The 20,377-nt window shown below is 38.3% G+C and overlaps 3 protein-coding genes across 4 annotated transcripts in view; 1 reads left to right on the top strand and 2 right to left on the bottom strand.

Moving 5' to 3' along the window:
• ark2cb (arkadia (RNF111) C-terminal like ring finger ubiquitin ligase 2Cb) overlaps positions 1 to 2,531 on the bottom strand; it is a 13,759-nt gene extending 11,228 nt beyond the window's left edge. For both annotated transcript variants that reach the window (XM_014002637.1, XM_014002638.1), the window contains exon 1: positions 2,246 to 2,531. In XM_014002637.1, the coding sequence (XP_013858091.1) occupies positions 2,246 to 2,306 (61 nt within the window). In that variant the 5' untranslated portion in view covers positions 2,307 to 2,531. The remainder of the gene's footprint in view (positions 1 to 2,245) is intronic.
• Positions 2,532 to 3,944: 1,413 nt separating this feature from the next.
• On the top strand, positions 3,945 to 8,264 carry LOC106513685 (ATP synthase subunit alpha, mitochondrial). The gene is made up of 11 exons (XM_014002636.1): positions 3,945 to 4,084; positions 4,546 to 4,621; positions 5,334 to 5,503; positions 5,636 to 5,809; positions 6,419 to 6,585; positions 6,681 to 6,981; positions 7,067 to 7,291; positions 7,374 to 7,481; positions 7,580 to 7,724; positions 7,807 to 7,957; positions 8,058 to 8,264. Exons 1-11 carry the CDS (start codon positions 4,025 to 4,027, stop codon positions 8,134 to 8,136), a joined length of 1,656 nt encoding a protein of 551 aa, XP_013858090.1. The 5' UTR covers positions 3,945 to 4,024; the 3' UTR covers positions 8,137 to 8,264.
• Positions 8,265 to 11,551: 3,287 nt separating this feature from the next.
• LOC106513684 (lipid phosphate phosphohydrolase 1) lies at positions 11,552 to 18,595 on the bottom strand. Its single transcript, XM_014002635.1, has 7 exons — positions 18,486 to 18,595; positions 18,134 to 18,277; positions 15,708 to 15,859; positions 15,060 to 15,337; positions 13,370 to 13,427; positions 12,931 to 13,107; positions 11,552 to 12,247 (listed from the first exon to the last, which is right to left on the bottom strand). The coding sequence occupies exons 2-7, from the start codon at positions 18,189 to 18,191 to the stop codon at positions 12,128 to 12,130; spliced, it is 843 nt and encodes a 280-aa protein (XP_013858089.1). The 5' UTR covers positions 18,192 to 18,277; positions 18,486 to 18,595; the 3' UTR covers positions 11,552 to 12,127.
• Positions 18,596 to 20,377: the final 1,782 nt, after the last annotated feature.

Below are 20,377 nucleotides of genomic sequence, written 5' to 3'. Positions count from 1 at the left end.
GTGTTGGAGGAGGGGGGGAACAATAAATGGAAATCAGCAAGAAGCACACTGAAGGTTAGGATAAACTATATTCTTTATTGAAAAATATTAGTATATATGTGGAATATGTGTTTTTTTTCTTCCTTTTGTTTGTAATAATAATAATTATAATAGTAAAAATCCATGCAACAAAACTAAACAACATAGATTGAAGGCAAGGCCCACCATGCTCCATATAGGGTTAAAAAAAGAACAAAAGCAGCATCCAATGAGCAGACGTGTTGGCTACAGCACATGATTTCAGTACAGCAAGGGTACATCTTTACTACAGAAAGATTACATTGGATTTTCCACTAGTCAATGTAGAAAAAAAAAACATAAACAAAAAAATTATGAATCATAAAATGTGACCATGCACTGAAAAGTACTATTACCAAAACAAATTAAAAACAAAAAGGTAAAGAGAGACCACAACCAAACAATAAAAGACGTTATTACTAATAAAAGGATCTCTTTAGCAGTGCAGGAAAATAGGCATCCCTGTGAAATGGATAGCATTTTGGTTTTATGTTAGTGGGGGGGTAAAAACTGTGATGAACCACCAGTGAGCGTGTTTTCCTGCTTTGTAATTCAAGAATTTACAACTCAGTGTGATTCAAAGCTTGAAATTTGCAAAAAAGAGGGAACGAAAAGATTACACAAAAAAATGGAGACGGTTATGGCAGGTTGCTGTGCGCAGGTGCAGTGTACTTTAAGTCATGACAGAGGGGAAGGGGGGAAAAATGGCATGCATAGGCTTTCAATTTGCATGTATTTAGAATTTTCGGGTTTTTTTTTTTTTTAGTTAAAGGTCACTTTGATAACGTACATTGCACCTTGTGTGGAGAGAAGGAGGATGAGCCGAATTCTGGTGTTCAACGATGCAGTGCAGAACTTGAGATCATGCAAAATGTATCCACTTTACAGGAATTTACAGCATGTTGTCTAACAAGACTGGATGGGAGGTACACAATGATATTCAACTGATAGTCTAGAAAGAAGCTAAAATGTTTTTTTGTTTGTATTTTTACTTAGTGCTACAGCAATTTGACAGGAAAAAAAGACAAATAAAAAAGGTGCGCTAGGTGTTAGCTGTAGTTTTAGTCTGCTTAACATGAACAATCTACGTCTGAACACATCTTGGGAAAAAGGGGGGTTGCTTTTAATACCAATGTCGTCTTCTGATGGAAAGAGGAAATGAAGAAGGGATTCACAATACAGCTAAATGCAGAGAACAGGCAGAGGCCACGCCACACCACACAGCAGCAGATGATCATTAGCTACACAATGGGGGGGACGACAAAGATCTGATAAATGCAGAATGTAGAGCCAGCCTCCATACTATGAAACAGGGAAATAAGAACAGAAATAAAAGCACAATGAAATCACTGATGCCACTGTTGCGAAATTAATGTTACACTGTAGCTTTCATATGCATTGCTATGACCGCATTATTCATGTTTTGTTCTTCAGTCCTGCAGCTTCAAGCAAGGAACTGCTGGTTTGCCAATTAGTCAAAAAACAAATTTGACAAAAGGAAAAAAAATTAACTGATCTGATATCCAGGCACGTATCGATTAGTACCAATTAGCAGTGATAGCAATTAGAGAAATCGCAGTGAAAATCGGCGGCGGCGGCGGATGATCTTCAAATGACATCATCCAGGCACAGATAAGCTGACTGACGGAAAGAGGCTACGTCTATTTTGCGGCATTTTAGCACTACGGGAAAGCGACACTTTCGAGCACAAAAGTGGCTAAAAACACAATCAAACTATAACGAAAAATGCATTACGGTAGACTACTGCCTAAACCAACTGTTTGTGCAGGAATGTGTCTTTTACGAGCCAGGCGTTTCGGACCGCAACACTCCAGGCATGTGGAAGCCTTTGTGAGAAATGTTTCCGTTCCAGGATTTAGCCCGGACCGAGAAGGAGCCAGTTAGCTTATCTGTAGCAAAGGCATTTCTGTCATTTCCAACATTATTATTCCGCGCAAATACAAAAAAACACACCGTTACATCGCTTGGTAAGGGTTTGACAATCTGTAATGTACTCAAAGTGAAGTATTAACGCAGTTCCGATAATTTTGAGACGGTTATTTATTTTTTAAAGCAAGCTAGCATAAGCTAACGCGACGGTGCAACAGCTGCAGTGAATATTAAGATAAACAGGGCACATGTTTTTTTTTTTTTTTTTAATCGACGTGAGTATGAATTAATACCGTACCTCTGTTTCTTACTGAGCCGAAAACGGGAAGAACCAGATATCCTACATGCACTAACACCATCCTGGGATCCTTATGTTATGATTGAGCCGGGTTATTTAGAGAGCTGGAGCAGTAGCAGCCCATGCGGATCTACATTCAGGCGGCTGGTTGTKGCTTGGCTGGCTGGCTAATCTTAACGACTGTTTCTGTCTGCCTCCTCGGCTCAGCTCGGCTGGTTGTTGCTGCTGACAAAAGCAGACATGTCATTTGTTATCCGGAGCAAAAGAGGGCGATGTTGCGGCGCTGCACAGCTACAGCTGGAAATGTCTCAAGGTTAACCTGTCCGAGTCTGTCAATTCATAATCATCTAGAGACATTTACCTCCTGAATTGTCAGTTGTTGTTTTTTTTATTTATTTAAGAAAGAATCGTATCCTGACTCTTTACAATAGATTTATACCCATAAAAGACGAAATTATGAACTAAATAGGCAAACATTTAAAAAAAGCATGATATGATTATTGCTGCTTTTAATGTTCTAAATCCTACAATTCCCATAATGCAACTTGGTAGAGTCACGTTTAGAACTGAGGACATAATTTTAGTGTTAAGGGCCATATTGTTATGGAAGCCCATTTCCGCCACCCTGATAAAAAATAAAACTTGTATCTCATAATTATGACTTAGCCATCTCATTATTATGAGATACTATCTCATAATAATGAGATACAAGTTTCGCTATTATGAGATAGTATCTCATAATTATGAGATAGCTAAGTCATAATTATGAGATGGCTAAGTCATAATTATGAGATGGCTAAGTCATAATTATGAGATACAAGTTTTATTTTTTTTATCAGGGTGGCGGAAATGGGCTTCCATACATATTCCTTTATCTGCTGGCAAAATAATTTGTATGTGGTGCTGCCAGGTCCTCATATCAGTGATAAATTCCACAATATAAATTTCCTGTGGAGAAATGCAAATTCACTCTCTTTGCCAACACATCCCTTTCTGGCTGTGTCAGCATCCTGCCCAAAAAAWTTTTAATCCGCTGGTCCTGAATGTCAGTGTTGGTGACGTACTGTTCTTGCCTGGTGAGTCGTGGATTAAAAAAACAGGAACTTTCCTTGTTGTTGTTCCTTAATTTTGAAATATTTTTTCATCAATTTCAAAATTTCCCTCTGGGATCAATAAAGTATTTTTAATTGAATTGAAATCTTTTTCTCACATAGAACTAAGAAATATTGTGYATGCATTGATCTGTGGCTTTTTAAATAGACATTTTTAATACAAAAGCTTTAAAGGTTTAGATGTGTGAAGCGGTTGCAATGTTTGGTCAGTGCAAATGAAAGTGTTTTCAAAATCTTATTGATAAAAAATGAAATATGTGAACAAAAGGACTTTTGAACATGCTGTATTTTATAGTTAAATTTAAATGTTTGATGTTTACAAACTAAATTATATTTAAGCGTGATGACACATTACTTGTGTATTTAAATTCAATATCTAAAATCTATTGCTTGTGAAAGTTTTAGTGTGATACTAGTTTAAAATGTATTATATAATAACATTTTTAATATTTCTGTACACATTTTTTACACCTCGTACACACACTATGGGAAAAATGTGGTGTGGAAATGTGGCAGTTCATCTGATGGACAGTAGGGGGCGCAGTTGAACAGGAACGCAGGATATTTGACATCCAGTGTTGATTTAGCAGAAGAAGACTTCAGCCATTACATTTACAGGCAGGTCGGAGCCGCTCAGTGGAGGACAGGTCATTAGCAACCCGACAAAATGTTATCCGTAAGAGTTGCAGCAGCTTTGGCCCGAAGCCTGCCCAAAAGAGCCGGATTTGTAAGTATTTAAACTAAACAATCTGCTGCTAATAAAGCTGTAATATACTTTTTGTTGTTATTATTTTTAATATTCATTGTTGGGCGTGTGAAGGATAACGACGCAGGCCGCTAACGCAAATTTGTGTCATCAGCGCGGCTCTAAACATTAACACTCGGTTATATCACAACATATTAGCTGTATTTTTTTTTTTGTTACTTGAACTTGTTTTGTCCAATTTGTCCTTGCGACGACGCGCTACTCGTCCTGCAGATGCTAACAGTTAGCAGCACAGCTAATGCTCAGCTCAATGAGCCACGCTTGAAGGTCAGGAAGTCTGACGGCGCATGTCCTTTTCTGCTGCACCGGCTTTAAAAACGAGCTCAGCTTATTTATCTGTGCGTTATTTGTTCATGCATGCGCTATTTGTCGGAAAGGTCGATTATCAAATGGTTACTGAATCTGCCTGTCCTTAACTCCAGGTGTCCAAGACGATCCCGGCTGCCTGTGTTGGGGTCAGCCACCTCCACACACACAGACCATGTCTGCAGAAGATGGGTGAGACAGACTTTGTCCTACAGAACACGGGGAAACTTTTTCTCAAAGCTTAAAGTTACTGATTTAAAACGAGACAGCATTTTTTTTCTGTAAAATTTTGGCATAAGGACAATTAAAACCTCCAAATTATTTTGTTACGATTAACCTTCATAAAATGTATCTTATACATGTGGTTGATGTTAGTTATTTACAAGATTGTCTAGAATAAAAGCAATTTATTGAAAATGAGGAGTAAACTTGGGTTTAATCACAGTATTTTTGCAGCATCGTAACCAAATTTTTCATTAAACACGTACCGTAGTTATTTATATGTGAGGATGATATTAAAAATGCCAGATCAATGTGCATATTTAAGAGAATGATAAAGGTTAATTTGTTGGAGAAACGTGTATGGGTATAATGTATGCAAGAATGAATTCAACCTTTATTGTTTTTCTTTTTGTTTTTTGTATGTTTTTGTCAGTTGAAGACTATTTTCRATTGAATTTATTTATTTGAGAAAAAGAGGCAGAAAGCAAAACTTTTTCTTTTTCTGCTACCTTTCATTTAATTTATGATTTGTATTTTTATTGTATGTTTTGTTTTAAATGAATAAATTTAATWAATAAATAAAATATGACAGTTTGCTTCTTGTAAATATGAACTTAAGTCAGAAATTACACTCAGATTTTAAAATTTGTTATGAATAAAACCCTGTATTATTCTTTCACAGGCACAGCTGAGGTCTCCTCAATCCTGGAGGAGAAAATCCTKGGTGCTAACACCTCCGCCGACCTGGAGGAGACGGGACGTGTGCTGTCCATTGGTGATGGTATTGCCAGAGTGTACGGCTTGAGGAACGTTCAGGCTGAAGAGATGGTGGAATTCTCCTCTGGTCTCAAAGTATGTTTAAAAGATTTGAAACGGTGTTAAAGTTGGGTTCTTATTTTTGCTTTGTTAAAAGTACCAGTTTGAGTTTATATCCTCCTGTTGTAAAATAAACCAAGACGATAAGCCAACTTTCTCATCCTCCAGGGCATGTCTCTGAACTTGGAGCCYGACAATGTTGGTGTTGTGGTATTCGGTAACGACAAGCTGATCAAGGAGGGCGACATCGTGAAGAGAACCGGTGCCATTGTGGATGTCCCTGTGGGCGAGGAGCTGCTCGGCCGTGTGGTGGACGCTCTGGGAAACGCAATCGACGGAAAGGTTATCTAAACTGTTATTTCTTTCAAACAAAAAGAAAAACACCCAAGTTGGATGAAGATGTTAACTTTCTACTAGAGTTGGGCAATATMRGCAAAAAAAATTAATCACGATTAATTGTGGTATTTAGCCGATAACGATTAATTTGACGATTAATCCCCTGGACACCCTTATGTCTCAGTCACATGACTAATTTAGAGGGAAAGATTTGCTTTTCACAAAAATCTGTTCCAAATTGTGTCAAAATTACACACTTCCGGCTATACATCAAATTTAAATTGTGTTAATAGATAAACAACTTACAGAACTTTGTTTAATGTTCATCATATTGGAAGCGGAGAGGAACACCGAGTGGACTCTTTAATTAATCATATTAATCGTCAAGTGCCAAAAAATAATCGATTGTTTTTCTGACGATTAATTGCACACGATACGATTATGCCCAACCCTATTTTCTACAAACAGGAATGGAAAAGTTAAAAATGTTTAAATGTGAAGTTTATTAGAGCCTCGTGATTTGTATTATCAACCTTGCTTCTCGTGTCAAAGTTGAATTATTTGTTTATTTTTACACAACAAATGGTTTTAAAAAGGTGCATACCTCTTTTTCAGGGTCCTCTTGGCTCTAAGACCCGCAGGCGTGTGGGTCTGAAGGCTCCGGGTATCATCCCTCGTATTTCTGTGCGGGAGCCCATGCAGACTGGAATCAAGGCTGTGGACAGTTTGGTGCCCATTGGCCGAGGCCAGCGTGAGCTGATCATTGGTGACAGGCAGACTGGGTGAATACATTTTTAGAGAAATGATTTACTTGGGAATATTTGTGTCTTTAAAAGTATATTTTAAAGTTGGTAAATTCTGTTAAATTTCACTTCAGCAAAACTGCCATTGCCATCGACACAATTATCAACCAGAAGCGCTTCAACGATGGAACCGATGAGAAGAAGAAGCTGTATTGCATCTACGTCGCCATCGGACAGAAGCGGTCCACCGTGGCTCAGCTGGTGAAGAGGCTGACTGACGCCGATGCCATGAAGTACACCATCGTGGTCTCCGCCACCGCCTCCGACGCCGCTCCTCTGCAGTACCTGGCCCCTTACTCCGGCTGCTCCATGGGAGAGTACTTCAGAGACAACGGCAAGCACGCCCTGATCATCTACGATGATCTGTCCAAGCAGGTCGGGGCTTTTCGCTGCTTCCGTTCCATCGTTCGGGTGTGATTTGTTGTGCTCGGAGTTACGATTTCTCCTCGTCTCCTGCCAGGCTGTAGCCTACCGTCAGATGTCCCTGCTGCTGCGTCGTCCGCCTGGTCGCGAGGCTTACCCAGGTGACGTGTTCTACCTTCACTCCCGTCTCCTGGAGAGAGCCGCCAAGATGAACGACAACTTCGGWGGTGGCTCCCTCACCGCCCTGCCCGTCATCGAGACTCAGGCCGGAGACGTGTCCGCCTACATTCCCACCAACGTCATCTCCATCACAGATGGACAGGTCTGTCTCTTGGCTGTTTGAGTTTTTGAAGTTTGCACYTAAAAATAAACTAATGTTGGGTAATTTATTCTGTTTGCCGCAGATCTTCTTGGAGACTGAGCTGTTCTACAAGGGTATCCGCCCAGCTATTAATGTAGGTCTGTCTGTGTCCAGAGTGGGCTCTGCTGCTCAGACCAGAGCCATGAAGCAGGTAATCTTTAGCTTTTAGATTTAGCCCTCTTTCTTTTTTTTTTCTTTTTTTTACCTTTAACTGAATCAGCAAAAGCTGTAACTGTTTTCCTGTCATAGGTGGCCGGTACCATGAAGCTGGAGTTGGCTCAGTACCGTGAGGTGGCTGCCTTTGCCCAGTTTGGTTCTGATTTGGACGCTGCCACCCAGCAGCTCCTTAACAGAGGTGTCAGGCTCACTGAGCTGCTGAAGCAGGGACAGTACTGTGAGTGTCAAACATCAGGTCTAACACGTATTTAAATAGACGTTCCTAACTGGTACTGAAGTCTGAGTCCACTCCCTTTTAGCTCCYATGGCCATTGAGGAGCAGGTCGCAGTCATCTACGCTGGTGTCAGAGGTCACCTGGACAAGATGGAGCCCAGCAAAATCACAAAGTTTGAGAAGGCTTTCCTGCAACACATCCTCAGTCAGCAACAGGACCTGCTCGCCAGTATCAGGTGAGTTAGGACTTCTCAGTTTTTATCTTGCAAGTAGTGAGATTTAAGCTTGATTCATTGACCCGATCTTTTGTTGAATTGTTTTTTTTTTTTTTTTTAGGGCTGATGGGAAGATTTCAGAAGCATCAGATGCTAAACTGAAGCAGATTGTTCTGAACTTCCTGTCCAGTTTTGAGTAATGAATTGCACTTCTGTTGATCTTCAGTGAGCTACCTGTCAGTGTCCTCATAATGCTTCTAAACGTGAACAGACCGAAGGCCAAAACCTTCATGTACAGATTTCTCCAAATAAAAGATTACCAACCTGGCTGTGCTACTCTTCTAATTGTGTTCGACTGCAGCAGATTAAAAGTGTGACCGACGGTTATAAAACCAGAACAGCTTTAATTGTGTGTTTCTCAGTTTTATTTAGGTGGTCTACATTCAAGAATCGGTACTTGTGTTCAGGTGTTTAAAGGAGCTTTAAATTAATTATAACCCCAGCTGATGAGCTTTGGATGAAATTAAATGTTTGATACTAYAATAAATCCTGTGACAGCGTCACAGATCAAACTGATCTGCTTCTGTCTTCTCTTTAGAGGCTGGATTGAGAAAATAATTTTTTAATGGCTGCTTAGGGGACAAAGGGTTTTAACTAGCTTTTCACAAGACGAAATGAAAAGAAACAAACCCATTTTTTTCAGTCAGAACCTTAAAAATCTGAACTGGCCAGAATCTCAGATGTGACATATAAACCAGGCATCAAAATCTAACTTGCTAATTTAAATTTATTATCAGATTTGATCTTTAAGACTTGTAAACTAAGTTATAGTTATTTACTAATGAGGTTGTTTGTCAGTGTTGTTCATAACCAGTAGGTGGCCACAGTTATCTGTGGGTTATATTTCATCTTAATTTRTGACTTAAATAGATGTGCCAATCGGGTAAGATTTTCAAATCTTTTTAGCTTAACTCTGCTGTTATAATTTCCTTAAGTACTCTGAAATCATACAGCAGTTTAAATTTATTTTATAGGAATGAGAAACTATTTTTTGCCWGAAATTTACTCGATGTAAAGCATGTTGTGCCATGTAATTCAGTGGTTTCTAACCTTTTTTAGACTTGTGTACCCCCTGAGTTCTGTCATACCGCTAGGACCCTCTCTGTCAAAGATGATGATTCTCTGGAACTACAATGTACATCAACTGATTAAATGAAAATTATTTATTTAACCCCCTAGAACATTTAACTCTCTGGCATTTTATTGTCTAATCAAATTAAAGATAAAAACATTGCCTTGAAAGTGACTAAGTAATTAAATAAGCCAGGTAATGGCAGGTGCAGGGAACAGCAGCATCTAAAATACATCAAATACTCGCMCAAATGAGCAAATTCCAAGAGATTCTGCGTTCATTGCTGAAATCAGGGCCCTTCATATCCCAGTCCTATTTTTATCTTTTTTTTTTTTTACACATTAGGAAATTTTTCTATGTACCCCCTGTAATATGCTGGCGTACCCCAAAGGGTACATGTATACCTGGTTGGGAATAATTGATGTAATCTGTATCTAAAACCATTTTTTTCTTCCCAAAATKTTTCTCATTCACTCATAAGTCAGAGCTCTCAGTGTTAAGTTATCCAAGTCTAACACGTTATATAAATTGGATTTACTACATAAAGTAGTGATTTCAGTGACTAATTTCTGTTTTGCAGACTTTGTCCTGAAACTCGTGTTTCTGTCCAGCAGCATCATCAAGTCAGACATGTGACGGAGTGAATGGAGCTGCTTTCAGTGAGGACTATTGTTGATGTCAGCGTGACAATAAGAGAGAGCTCTGTGCTGCAGCAGACAGACCACGAGCAGTTCCTGACAGGCCAAATGCACTTGGAATCATTGATTTGTGATTATTTTATTTTTGATTAATCCTCATTCAAAAAAGAAAACTGCCAAAAAATTCTCAGAGTCCTCAAAATCTAAAACGTGAATTTTCTCACAACAATTCTGAATTTATGAGTGTTTTAGGACTTGGCACAAAAAAAAGGAAATTTGTGTTACATTATTTCTTTGTTTTAACAAAGCTTTTTGGCAATAAATCTTATTACGTTGGAAAGCCTGTTAAGTTCCCTTTTAAATTAGGCCACATTTGTAAGGAACATGCAATTGTGGGATGAGCAGTGGAGTATGTGGATTTGTGCAACTCTTTTCTGCCAGYTTATTTTGCTGTTATTGACTCTTCTTTTGAGTGTCTAGTACCCAATCAGGTACCAGGAATAATATTTGTCAAGAAGYATCGTTACAACAAAAAAATAATCTACCAAACACAAATTTCCTTACTGTTTGTGCTACGTTATTTGATTGTGATGGGGTGAAAGGTCAGTTTCTCTAACGATGTCCATGATGTAAACTGACAAACAGATCAATGCGAGCATGAAATTGAAGCGGTTAGTTGCAATGTGAAGTACTTATACCTGTTTTTTTTTTTTTTATCTAAACCATTTTATGATCAGAGTCACAGGACCACGAAAGATTTCCTTTAGTGGACGTGGTCATAACAAAACTAAGATCCAATGTGGAGCCATAGCCTGATGATATCTTCTGTCCTAAACGTGGAGTTAGATCTTGGACAAATTGTCTTATGGATGGCCAGATGTGGACAAGCTAGGAAACAAAAGGTTTGACATTCCCATGCCACTCACGTGTCAAGGTGGGGGCACAGACATGATTAGGTCACCTGTGACCCTAAAATAAATGAGGGGTCCAGATGTGCAGTTTGACATTTCTACATTAAAGGTATCTGTTTACACAGATGGACATTTAAACATCCCACAATCCGTCTGGTACAGCTGAATAAAGGCAGAGCAGAAAATGTTATTTCAAACCTTTTTTTTCCACAGCATACCTGTGGTTTCTTGTGGTATTTGGAAGGGAATKTGTACAACAGCAAAGCTTGTGGCCTAAAGAACCACATGGACCAAAGAAAGGGACAGTTTACTTCCTGAACAAATTCTTTTAAAACAGAATTCTCTTAGTTTAGCCAACACACAGTTTTAGAGGAATTTCAAACCTCCTCATGGCTGAGCTGTGTGACAACACAAGCTGAATGAAGTTAGAAAGTGATGTAGGACCAGGAGGGAATGGGTCCTTTTAATATAGGAATTGATGTATCAGCTGAAAATACTCACATACAGTATATATAAATTATTCAACTAACTGGAATAACTGCTTACAATAAAATATTAAATTGAACACGATGTAACTTTTTAATCATTTTGTATTTTACACTAATTTTCAAAAAATGTGCAGTTTTGTCTCATTTTCCTCCAAGGAACCAAACATATTCCTTTAAAGTTTTCCCAAAAACTAAAAAACTTTGGGCTGATTTTCTACTCAGTTTAAGTCCATTATTTAACCATTTTCAAATATATATATATATATATATATATAGTAATTTAACTCTGACCTATAAAGCATTCTGCCACAAAAAGGATGAACCATGTTTTGATTATTAGCACTTGTGGTTTCTTGAATCAAAGTCTTGGTTAATCTTGCTTGACGAATGGTGCATTTACTAAACTGCACAGCATTTTTCATAAACAAAACACACAMATCATATCATTTGTATGAAAGTAACAAAAAAAGCGCATTTATTTTTCATTTCAGTTCAGGGACAAACATAAAAGCAACTTCTTATAGACTACAAAACAAAAAAAAAAGCAATAATTCATTGTGTTTACAATAAAAATGACAAATCATCAGCCAACAGCAGCACAAATCTAAGGCAAACATGATATTAAAATTCTGTATATATTATTTTTTTTGGAGTCCATTCTTTATTTTTAAGACGGCTGTTCTTCACAGGTACCAGCGGTCCTCTACAAGCCTGCTTGCAGCTCGTGCACAGACGCTTACTTTATTCTGGCCAAAAAGGAGTTTCATTTATTCAAGAAGGCAAATCAAACTATGTGCTGGCAATGTCTTCTGTAGTGCACTTTTGTTGTCTAGGATCAAATTTTCACAGCTACACCTGGGAGCAGCTAAAGCCTGCAGCGTCAGCTCCATGCAGGTGAAGCGTGTTCGTGATGCGCATCCCGACAGGCAGCAGGTAAAAAAACAAAACAAGGACTTGATGTTCATTTATGGGTTTCACAATCATTTGGAACGGAAGTCCTGCAGATCACTGAGTGTCCTGAGTCAGTCAGTGCTGCCGTAGTGGTTACCACTGCTAGGTTCTTGTAAATTGTGCCCGACGTCTTCCTGTTGTGAGACCACTGGTTTCACCGGCTGTGCGAAGAAATTGGAAACGCAAAACACCTGCGGGGGGAAAAGAAAATTAACACCTTAAATAACATTACGACAGTTTTTGTTGCATGTTTTGACAAAATTGACAATTCACACAACATAACTATTCTAGCAAACATTTTATGATATTCCAGCCAGAAGTGCCTCAGTTTGCACAAGGGCTACAGCTAGCTGCAGATAAATGGGTAGAGGTTTMCAAAATATTTGCAAAAAGTTGTAAAATATTTGAGTCCTGAGACGTTTTAACATGCCGCAATCCACCTAGTCTAACCGTTCGCTCCATMAGAATAAACCATTTCTTTAAACTGAGTTGTTCAAAAAGCGATCTGCAACAGGTAAGATGTTAATTGCTCACAAACATCCCACAGAACCCCAACCCTAAAAATATAATATATTGCTTTAGATTGAGACTAAACAGCTGTGCAACTTAAAAAAATACATTTTAGTCATGATAATTGAAAACTCCAATTTGATATGRAGCAAATGTATTCATTTTAGTGACAAAAAGATCAGATGAGTCCACATTTACCCAGATGCAGACTAATAGGAGCATCAGTGTAATATCTTGGCACKACAAGATCTTTGAAAATGAATTATTGCAACAAAACTGCRTAAAGTTTCTCAAACAACAACAACAACCAGGCAGTACGATATTTTGCAGCACCGTTATTGTAACTACTTGATCTGAAACTCACAGTAAAAACAGCTACGAAACCCCCATTCAAGAGGCCTACAAACACATCGCTCCAGTGATGTTTGTAGTCTGACACCCGGGTGAGACCCACATACACCGCAGTGACAAAAAGGAAGAACTGGATGGTGGGACGCAGAAGCCTGGTCCACTTTGACTTCAGTCTGGCTTGAAGGTACATCTGCAGAAATCACAGAAAAACAATAAGGAAGTTTTTTTTAAGTTAAATACTGTTTTTAGACAACAACAAAGCAGTGAATACGCAATAAAACTTTAAAGAGATCTTCATAAAGTTTGAAGAACTATTGATGAAGTTGATTGTAACAAACTTCCTTTACGTTAAATGCAGTCACAAAGTAAAACAAATAAGTGTAAAATTTCCCACACTAACGTGAACCAAAAAAGCTCAAGTGACAAGCCAATTTAAAAAGAGACATACTTACAATAAGGAACAGCATGCAGTACATAGAGAAGGATGAGTGACCAGAGTAGAAGGATAATCTACGAAAGAAAAGAAAAAAACAAGAAAAATTGGATGAATTTCAGAGCAACTAGATCACCTTTTATCACAAATGAATAAAGTCTGAACCAAAACAAGCTTTCAGAACCAGRATCCAGCATGGTCTATTTGCTTTCCTAAAAGTGCTTTACAGTAAAAACACTAAATAAAAGATAAAAACAATACAATGTTTCTGTTTGCTCCCTGATTGTATGAAGTGGAAACAAAGAAGTAGGAGTCGTGTGACGTGCAGCCAGTCATCACTTCTCTCTGCTATAAGAAAACAAGTTTCAGCTCCATCATGCTGCTTCTTCCACCACATTAGAACAAGGCTTCCATGGTGCAGTTTGTTGCTCTTTTATTGCTTCACCTTGAAATTACTCTGGACTGGTCCAAGTTTTATTTCCTGTGTCCCGTGCCGTTTCTGACTGGCTTTTTTGTGCYAGCTCTCCTGCTGCTGCAGGCTCAGCAGCTCTGCTCCTGCCTCTGCTAAAAAGGAAACTCGCCGTCTGCTCCATCCTTTCCCACCTGCCTCCAACGGCTCTTGTTTGAGTTCTGCGTCTGACTGCTTGTAATAACATGCAAATGACCAGAGTCCAGACAACAGTCACCAAACTGAAAAGCCCACGGCTACACTTTGCCAAACACAGAACACTCTGCTGGTTAGACATAAATAAAAACTTTATTTAAGGTCGCAACAGCAATTGAATGTGTCACCTGATGCTTTTTAATAACATCTCGTGACAGTCAGATTTGTATCAGACATGTGGACGTAATCGGACAGGTATGAAAACAAGTCTTGGGCGAATTCCTGATTTGTTGATAAGAGGAATACGCAACAGCACAGCCAAACTTTCCTCCTCCAGTTCACAGATCACAAGTAGGCAATTTCTCAGTCTGAACCAAATAAACCAGAACTACCGGTATGATGAAAACTGAGGCAAAASAGTGATAATGGCTGTGATATCCTCAAAACACAGCCATAAGACATGGCTTTACTGAGTTGGCGTTACTTCAGTGCAGTTGAATTGTTTCTAACCGTTCCCACGAGTCTGAACATGGGAGGGTGACATTTCCATCTGCTTCTTTTCAGGTTTTGTTTGTTGTACCAAAGAACCGTGACTTTTACGTGTTTGTTGTGGCAATACCTTTCATCTCAATAGCCTTTCATCTCCCMCTCCCTTCCTCCAGAGGATCCCAAAGCATTCCCAGGCCAGAGATGAAATATAATCCAGTCAACAAGGTCTGGAGTTTTCTCAGAGAAACATTCAGAGGCATCCTAATCAAATCCTCCAACTACCTCAGTGGACCCCAACTAAAGCAGAGAAGAAACTCTACTTCTTTATTGTGAATTGAGGCCTGATTTGTTACCCTATCTCCATTGATAGTCCATTGTTTAACCAGTGTGGCTCTGTCATGATTACAAACATTACAAACATCTGACTGATCATCAGTTCAGAAGAKTAAAATGACAAATGGTGATCCCTTTCACGGCTCAGTGCAGCTCAAAATGTTAGCTACCAGCTTGTTTCCAGAAGCAAAACTGCAGTCAAGCCTTTACAACCACCATATAAATGTTATTACCTTCAACCCATCAAAATAAACCCTTGTTGGTCATAATAAAAGATCCTTACCTGGCCTCATCCTCCTGTAACGTGTCACTGCAGGTGAAGTTCTCAACGTAACCGCCTGCTGTGCAGTTGATGCGCTCCCATGCCGGTTTGCACGCAGCCAGGAAGTGCGGCCGCAGACGGCCGATGGAGTATTTAGCGATGTCGGTCAGAGACTGGTTGGCGGCGGCTCCAAACAAGTAGCTCCCCACTGCTTTATAGAGGCACGACACGTACCTCTTCCCCAATAACTGGTTCTTGATTCGAGACAAGTAAACGGAGAGAATCTCTCCGCAGATGATCTGAGATGGATGGAATCAGACAGTCAACAGCCTGTCAAACACTTTGATTGGGAATTAAAAGGTGATAGAATAATTAAAAGGTGTGGTTATGGGTGGGCCTGGCAGGGGTTAGATCCACTCTTTTGACACGTCCCGCCCAAGAAAAGCTTCTTGGCTCAAATTAAATGATCTTGCTAAATAAACGACCACATTTGATTGTGGAATCTTTTTTTTTTTTGTTTTGTGATTTAGACATTGAATAGTTTGTTGGATGTTCTATAAGTTAAGTGATCTAGTTTTCATTTATTTTACAGGCCGTGTTAAATTTGGTGGCCCATCCACTTCCAGTCACCTGTAGACTCSTTTCTGGCTACACCACTGGTTGACTTACGACGATCAGACAGAAAGGGATCATGACTCCTCCCAGCAGCTGGTAGGATATGGTGTCATCTTTCAGAGGGTACCTGATGGACTCGTCGTTACAGAAGAAACCCCGTTTGAAAGGGCGTTGTTGATTGTTAAGGATACAAAAAGGAAGTCCAACTGTGAAGACAGATAAGGTCATACTAAATCTTTTACCTTTGAGACAGCCCTCGGCTTGCCTTCACAACAAAGAGAAGCAAACCCAATGACGAACCATTACGGTACTTGTGATGCTGGAGCTCAGACCCCCTCACAACAGGGGGTTTTCTATAAAAGTTACACAATTAACTAAACCTGAGGCATCGAATTCTACAGAACGGTTTCACAACAAAAGGCTTGGCAGCACAGGAAGCCAGATGGTGTCATACGTTCATCTTTAGACGGCGTGGTGGTTCAGCTGTGACCCACACAAATGGACCGAAACACGTTCTGACAGGATCTGGCTGTGTCTTCGTTCTTCCTCTCCTCCTTGTAAAAATGTTTCCTTACACAAAAGAGGCTGTTGGATAAACTACAGACACTAATGCAAGACCAGGCATTCCTCCAAAACTAATCAGCAGATGTAATGCCTTTAGGCTAAACGAGTTAAAACAGTCACTGTCTGCTGGTTACTGAATTCTGGAGTTAATTTAATTATTTTAATTTTTTAGAGTACCGTCAGCTGTAAAAAGTTAGAGAGGACCAACTGGGGTTTAAGTCATTTAAGAAAAGTCTCAGCTTTCATAACAAATTACTAAAATTAGGGATGCATGAGATATCGGCATTCATATCAGTATCGGCCGACATTGGTCATATTAATATCCGATATTGATTCCCCACTTTTTAGCTTTAGTTTCTGTTTTGGAAAGGGAGATGGCTGGTTGAGCATCATCTGTTTGATCATGATAGTGATATTGACGGTGAAGTATGGAGCCATGGCAGAGGTCTGGTCGTTTMTTTGCAGCATCAAGAAAAGACCCAAGTGTGTTTGTATATGTAGAATATAATTTGTGTGTTTGTGTCACATCAGTAAATATCGGTTATCGGCCATAACAGCAATAATTATATCTGATATCAATATTGGCTGAAATTCTCATATCAGTGCATCCCCAACTAAAATTAAACTTTATGTCTAATAAAGTCACTTTATGTCTAATATGTCACTTATTTACACAATGTGGGCAAAACACAAAGAGGGGAAGACATTTTTTTGGGAAATTTAATTCATTTGTGTGTCTTCCAGGATGTCACAACAGTAAGCTAAGACACAAGACAAATCCATAAATAAAAAAAAAGTACGACAACTGACGAAACCTGTTGTGATTTAGTACTAAAGTTCATTTGGGGAAAACAAACTCCAACTGTGTTTGAAAAAAAAAAAAAAAACAAAGACACTGATGTTCAGCTTAATTTGTATATTGTTGAGCTATTTGTTCTGGCCAAAAAAGTAAGAAGTGAAACAGGAAAAGCCGGATAGAATATTTTATGCTTATTATCAGTCACAAATTGTGAGGTTAGGTTTTCTCCAACTGTATTTAATCATTCTTATTTCTAAGATGACAATAAGTCACGTGTTCACAAAACGTTCATGCCTATAATAAAACAGTGTCAAAGGCAAACGCCAACATTTTCTCAAGGCAGAAAACATGCAGACAAGACTTTCTGCTTCACAATGCCTTGAACAAACACTCATCTGTAATATTTACAGTCAAATATGGCGAATGTTTTGTCATCAAATGATAAATGAAAGAACCTTGAAGGAAAAGGTGAGCGCATAAAATAAAGACTAGATAAGAGATTTCAGGGTGAAGTGCATAACCCAACACAATTTACAGCTTAAACACTTGTTTTAAAATCTAAAAGGGTAATAAGCCCTGTCCATCCTTTTATTTTGCACTTGGGAAATATTGATCTAAACTGATTTGAGAGATTAAAAAGAGGAGGAAACTGGGGCCAAATAAAATGAATGGTGTACAGCCAGCAGCACAGCTAACCACAAGACACTGACTAAGTCTGGATCCTTCTCAGGGGAAGGTTCCTGCACCTGGACAGTCCAAAACCTGCTGTGACACCGAGCTGAAGCTGTCCAATCCATGCTTTCATTGGTCGGGCCTGACATTTATTAATTAGTTTGTTTGTTTTTTTAATTCAGCATACCTTGCCCTGCAGCATGCCCCTGTGCTCCCACGTAGTGAGCTAAAAATACAGATTTGGATGAATGAATGAGCAGAGAAAAAAAAAAAAACATGCAGGGTGGGACTTTTTTCCATCTTCCTGACTGGTTCCTGAAACCTGAAGCCTTCATTTACAAAACAGCATTTATGCAAAGTGAACTGGCTTCAATGACGTCGCATAAAAAGCATCATCCCGAAAAAAGAAAACTTTATATTATTTGAAAGTTTAAAATGAACATACCGAGGGTAAGGCAGGCTGCGTCCAGAAGGATGAGCAGGATTTCGGGGGATTCAAACATGTTATCGTCTCGTCTCCTCGCTCTGTTCGTGAAAAATGTCCAATCCGGCCTGTCCCGGTGTGTTGGAGAGACACACGTGGGTCTCTCTAGTCCAGCACAAAGTTAAAACAAACCAGTGTCATGATTTGTCACATGGGAAGGGTCCGAGATGCTAAACCTAACCGGAGGAGTCTTTCAGGGATTTCTTTCTTTTTTTTTTTTTCTTTTACCGGGGATAAAATGTCGTCTAACTCGACTAAAAAGGTGAAACTAATCTAAAAACAGCAGCACACACACGGAGGAAGGACCGCTCACCCGGCCAATGGCTCAGCGACCATCATAACAGCGGGATTTCTTCAGCTCACAAACCGTCCTGTCAGCAGAGAAAGACATTACAACTCACGAGACACGAGCACGAGCGCTGCTTCATCAGACTGATTAGTGCTGCCTTCATGGATGACTGGGAAACCGCAAACACGATCAAATTCGGTGTCTTCATGGAGTAAATTTAATTATTTAACTGACCTATCTGACAACTAAGGATGTCATATAAATTGAATAATAAAATATGTTTTTTTTTCCTTTCTCTCTTTGACAACTACAATCAGATAAAAATCTCCGAAATGTCTGTGCAGTCCAGTCGGTAACAATTGCTAAATTTCCGAGTTTTACTTGAAGGCGTCAGTGGGCTGATTCAGATCTGCTCCTCCCTCCTGCTTGATCACAGTTTCACTTTCTATTAATGGAGGAGATTAAACCATGCAGATTAATAATCTGATGGTTGTTAACAGTGTTCAACATTTCTTCCGGCGGGCAGACTTTTGAAATGGTACATAATGGTCATGTGAGCTCATTGTGATGAATATTTATTTTTATTTATTGATTTATTCATTTCATTTCTTTAAAAAACAAAACAAAATTTATGTACAATAAAAAACACAAATCACAAATAAAATGAAAGGTGACAGAAAGAAGAAAAAATCTTATAATATCTGCACCTTTTTTCTCAAAAAATAAATTTAAACAATAATGATCTACAAACAAAAACTAAAAAAAAAACTCAAATCCTTATTAAATAGTATTTCATATGAATACACATTACATTGTTTCATATTTCTTTAACAAGATGACCTTTATCATTCTCTTAAACATAAATATTGTTCTGGCATTTTAATTAAGTTAAGGCTGAAGATATAAACTAGGATGTTTAATTAGTTTATTAGAACTCCAGAAAGGGAGGAAGTTTTGAACCATACAGAATCAGATTTCTTTGAGTTTGATGTATATAAATGAAGTTTTTTCCTAATACAAACCAAATATTTGATGAGTAGGAAGGGTAAGAGACAAATCTAGACACTTTTGTGTTATGATTTATATTTTTTTACAGTTTAATTGAGGTTATCCGTGTCTTTGTAAAAGTATTTTTTTATTCATTTTGTTCCTTTTTCCTCATCAGTTTCCTTCCTRTATGTTTYAACTTGCCTTGTTTGTTTTTRCATATTTTCTCTCAAATGCAGGCTATTCTTGTCCTTCTTGTCTCTGTTCATCTGTTATCTTTCCCCTGCAGACCAGCTGAAAATCAGTGAGGACATGAGAGGAGACAAAGCTCAATTTACTTACTAAAAAAGAGTTAATGTGGTGTTGAGATAATTATGGATTATTTAAATTTAAATGCAACAACAAACCAGTTGGGTCAAGCACACAGCTCATAATACTTGTATTCCACTGTTAAAATGCTGATTTATTTCGTAACAATAAGTTAAAAAAAGGTTTTCTGAGATACGGTGAAAGGAAAAAAAACAAAGATGAAAACAATTTTAAAATAGTTTTATGTTTCACTATTTAACAACTTTAAAATAACAAAAACAGATGGAAATTAGTGTAAGATAAATCTGCTGCAAAGTATCTTTTTAATGTTTTATTTGCACATTGTCCCTGTTTTAAATAAAGGAATTCAAAAAAATAAACATGTCTTAAATGTATTTTAGTTCTGTTGTTGTAAAATGTGATTTTATTGTTTCACAATTTTGTCCCACAGTTGTGTTTTCTAATATATAGTTTATTTTCTGTTGTGTTTTATAATTTGTTGCTATTTTATTGTTCGGTTTTGTAAAAATACTGTTTTCTATAAAAGTTGTGCATGTTTTGTGACTTTTTTTTTGCAGATTAGTTTGTAAAAGTTTAACATTTGCTTAATTAAGAAAACA

This window comes from Austrofundulus limnaeus, unplaced genomic scaffold (assembly GCF_001266775.1).
Source record: "Austrofundulus limnaeus strain Quisiro unplaced genomic scaffold, Austrofundulus_limnaeus-1.0 Scaffold14, whole genome shotgun sequence".
Taxonomy (NCBI): Eukaryota; Metazoa; Chordata; class Actinopteri; order Cyprinodontiformes; family Rivulidae; genus Austrofundulus; species Austrofundulus limnaeus.
Note: the sequence above shows the minus strand (reverse complement) of the source record. Positions and strands in the feature narration are given on the sequence as shown.

Coding starts and splice junctions, on each gene's coding strand:
- LOC106513684 (XM_014002635.1), bottom strand. CDS start 18,191: ATGTTTGAATCCCCCGAAATCCTGCTCATCCTTCTGGACGCAGCCTGC. Junction 13,428..15,059: donor TTACAGGAGGATGAGGCCAG/GTAAGGATCTTT, acceptor TTTCTTTCGTAG/ATTATCCTTCTACTCTGGTC. Junction 13,108..13,369: donor ACTGCATGCTGTTCCTTATT/GTAAGTATGTCT, acceptor TGATTTCTGCAG/ATGTACCTTCAAGCCAGACT.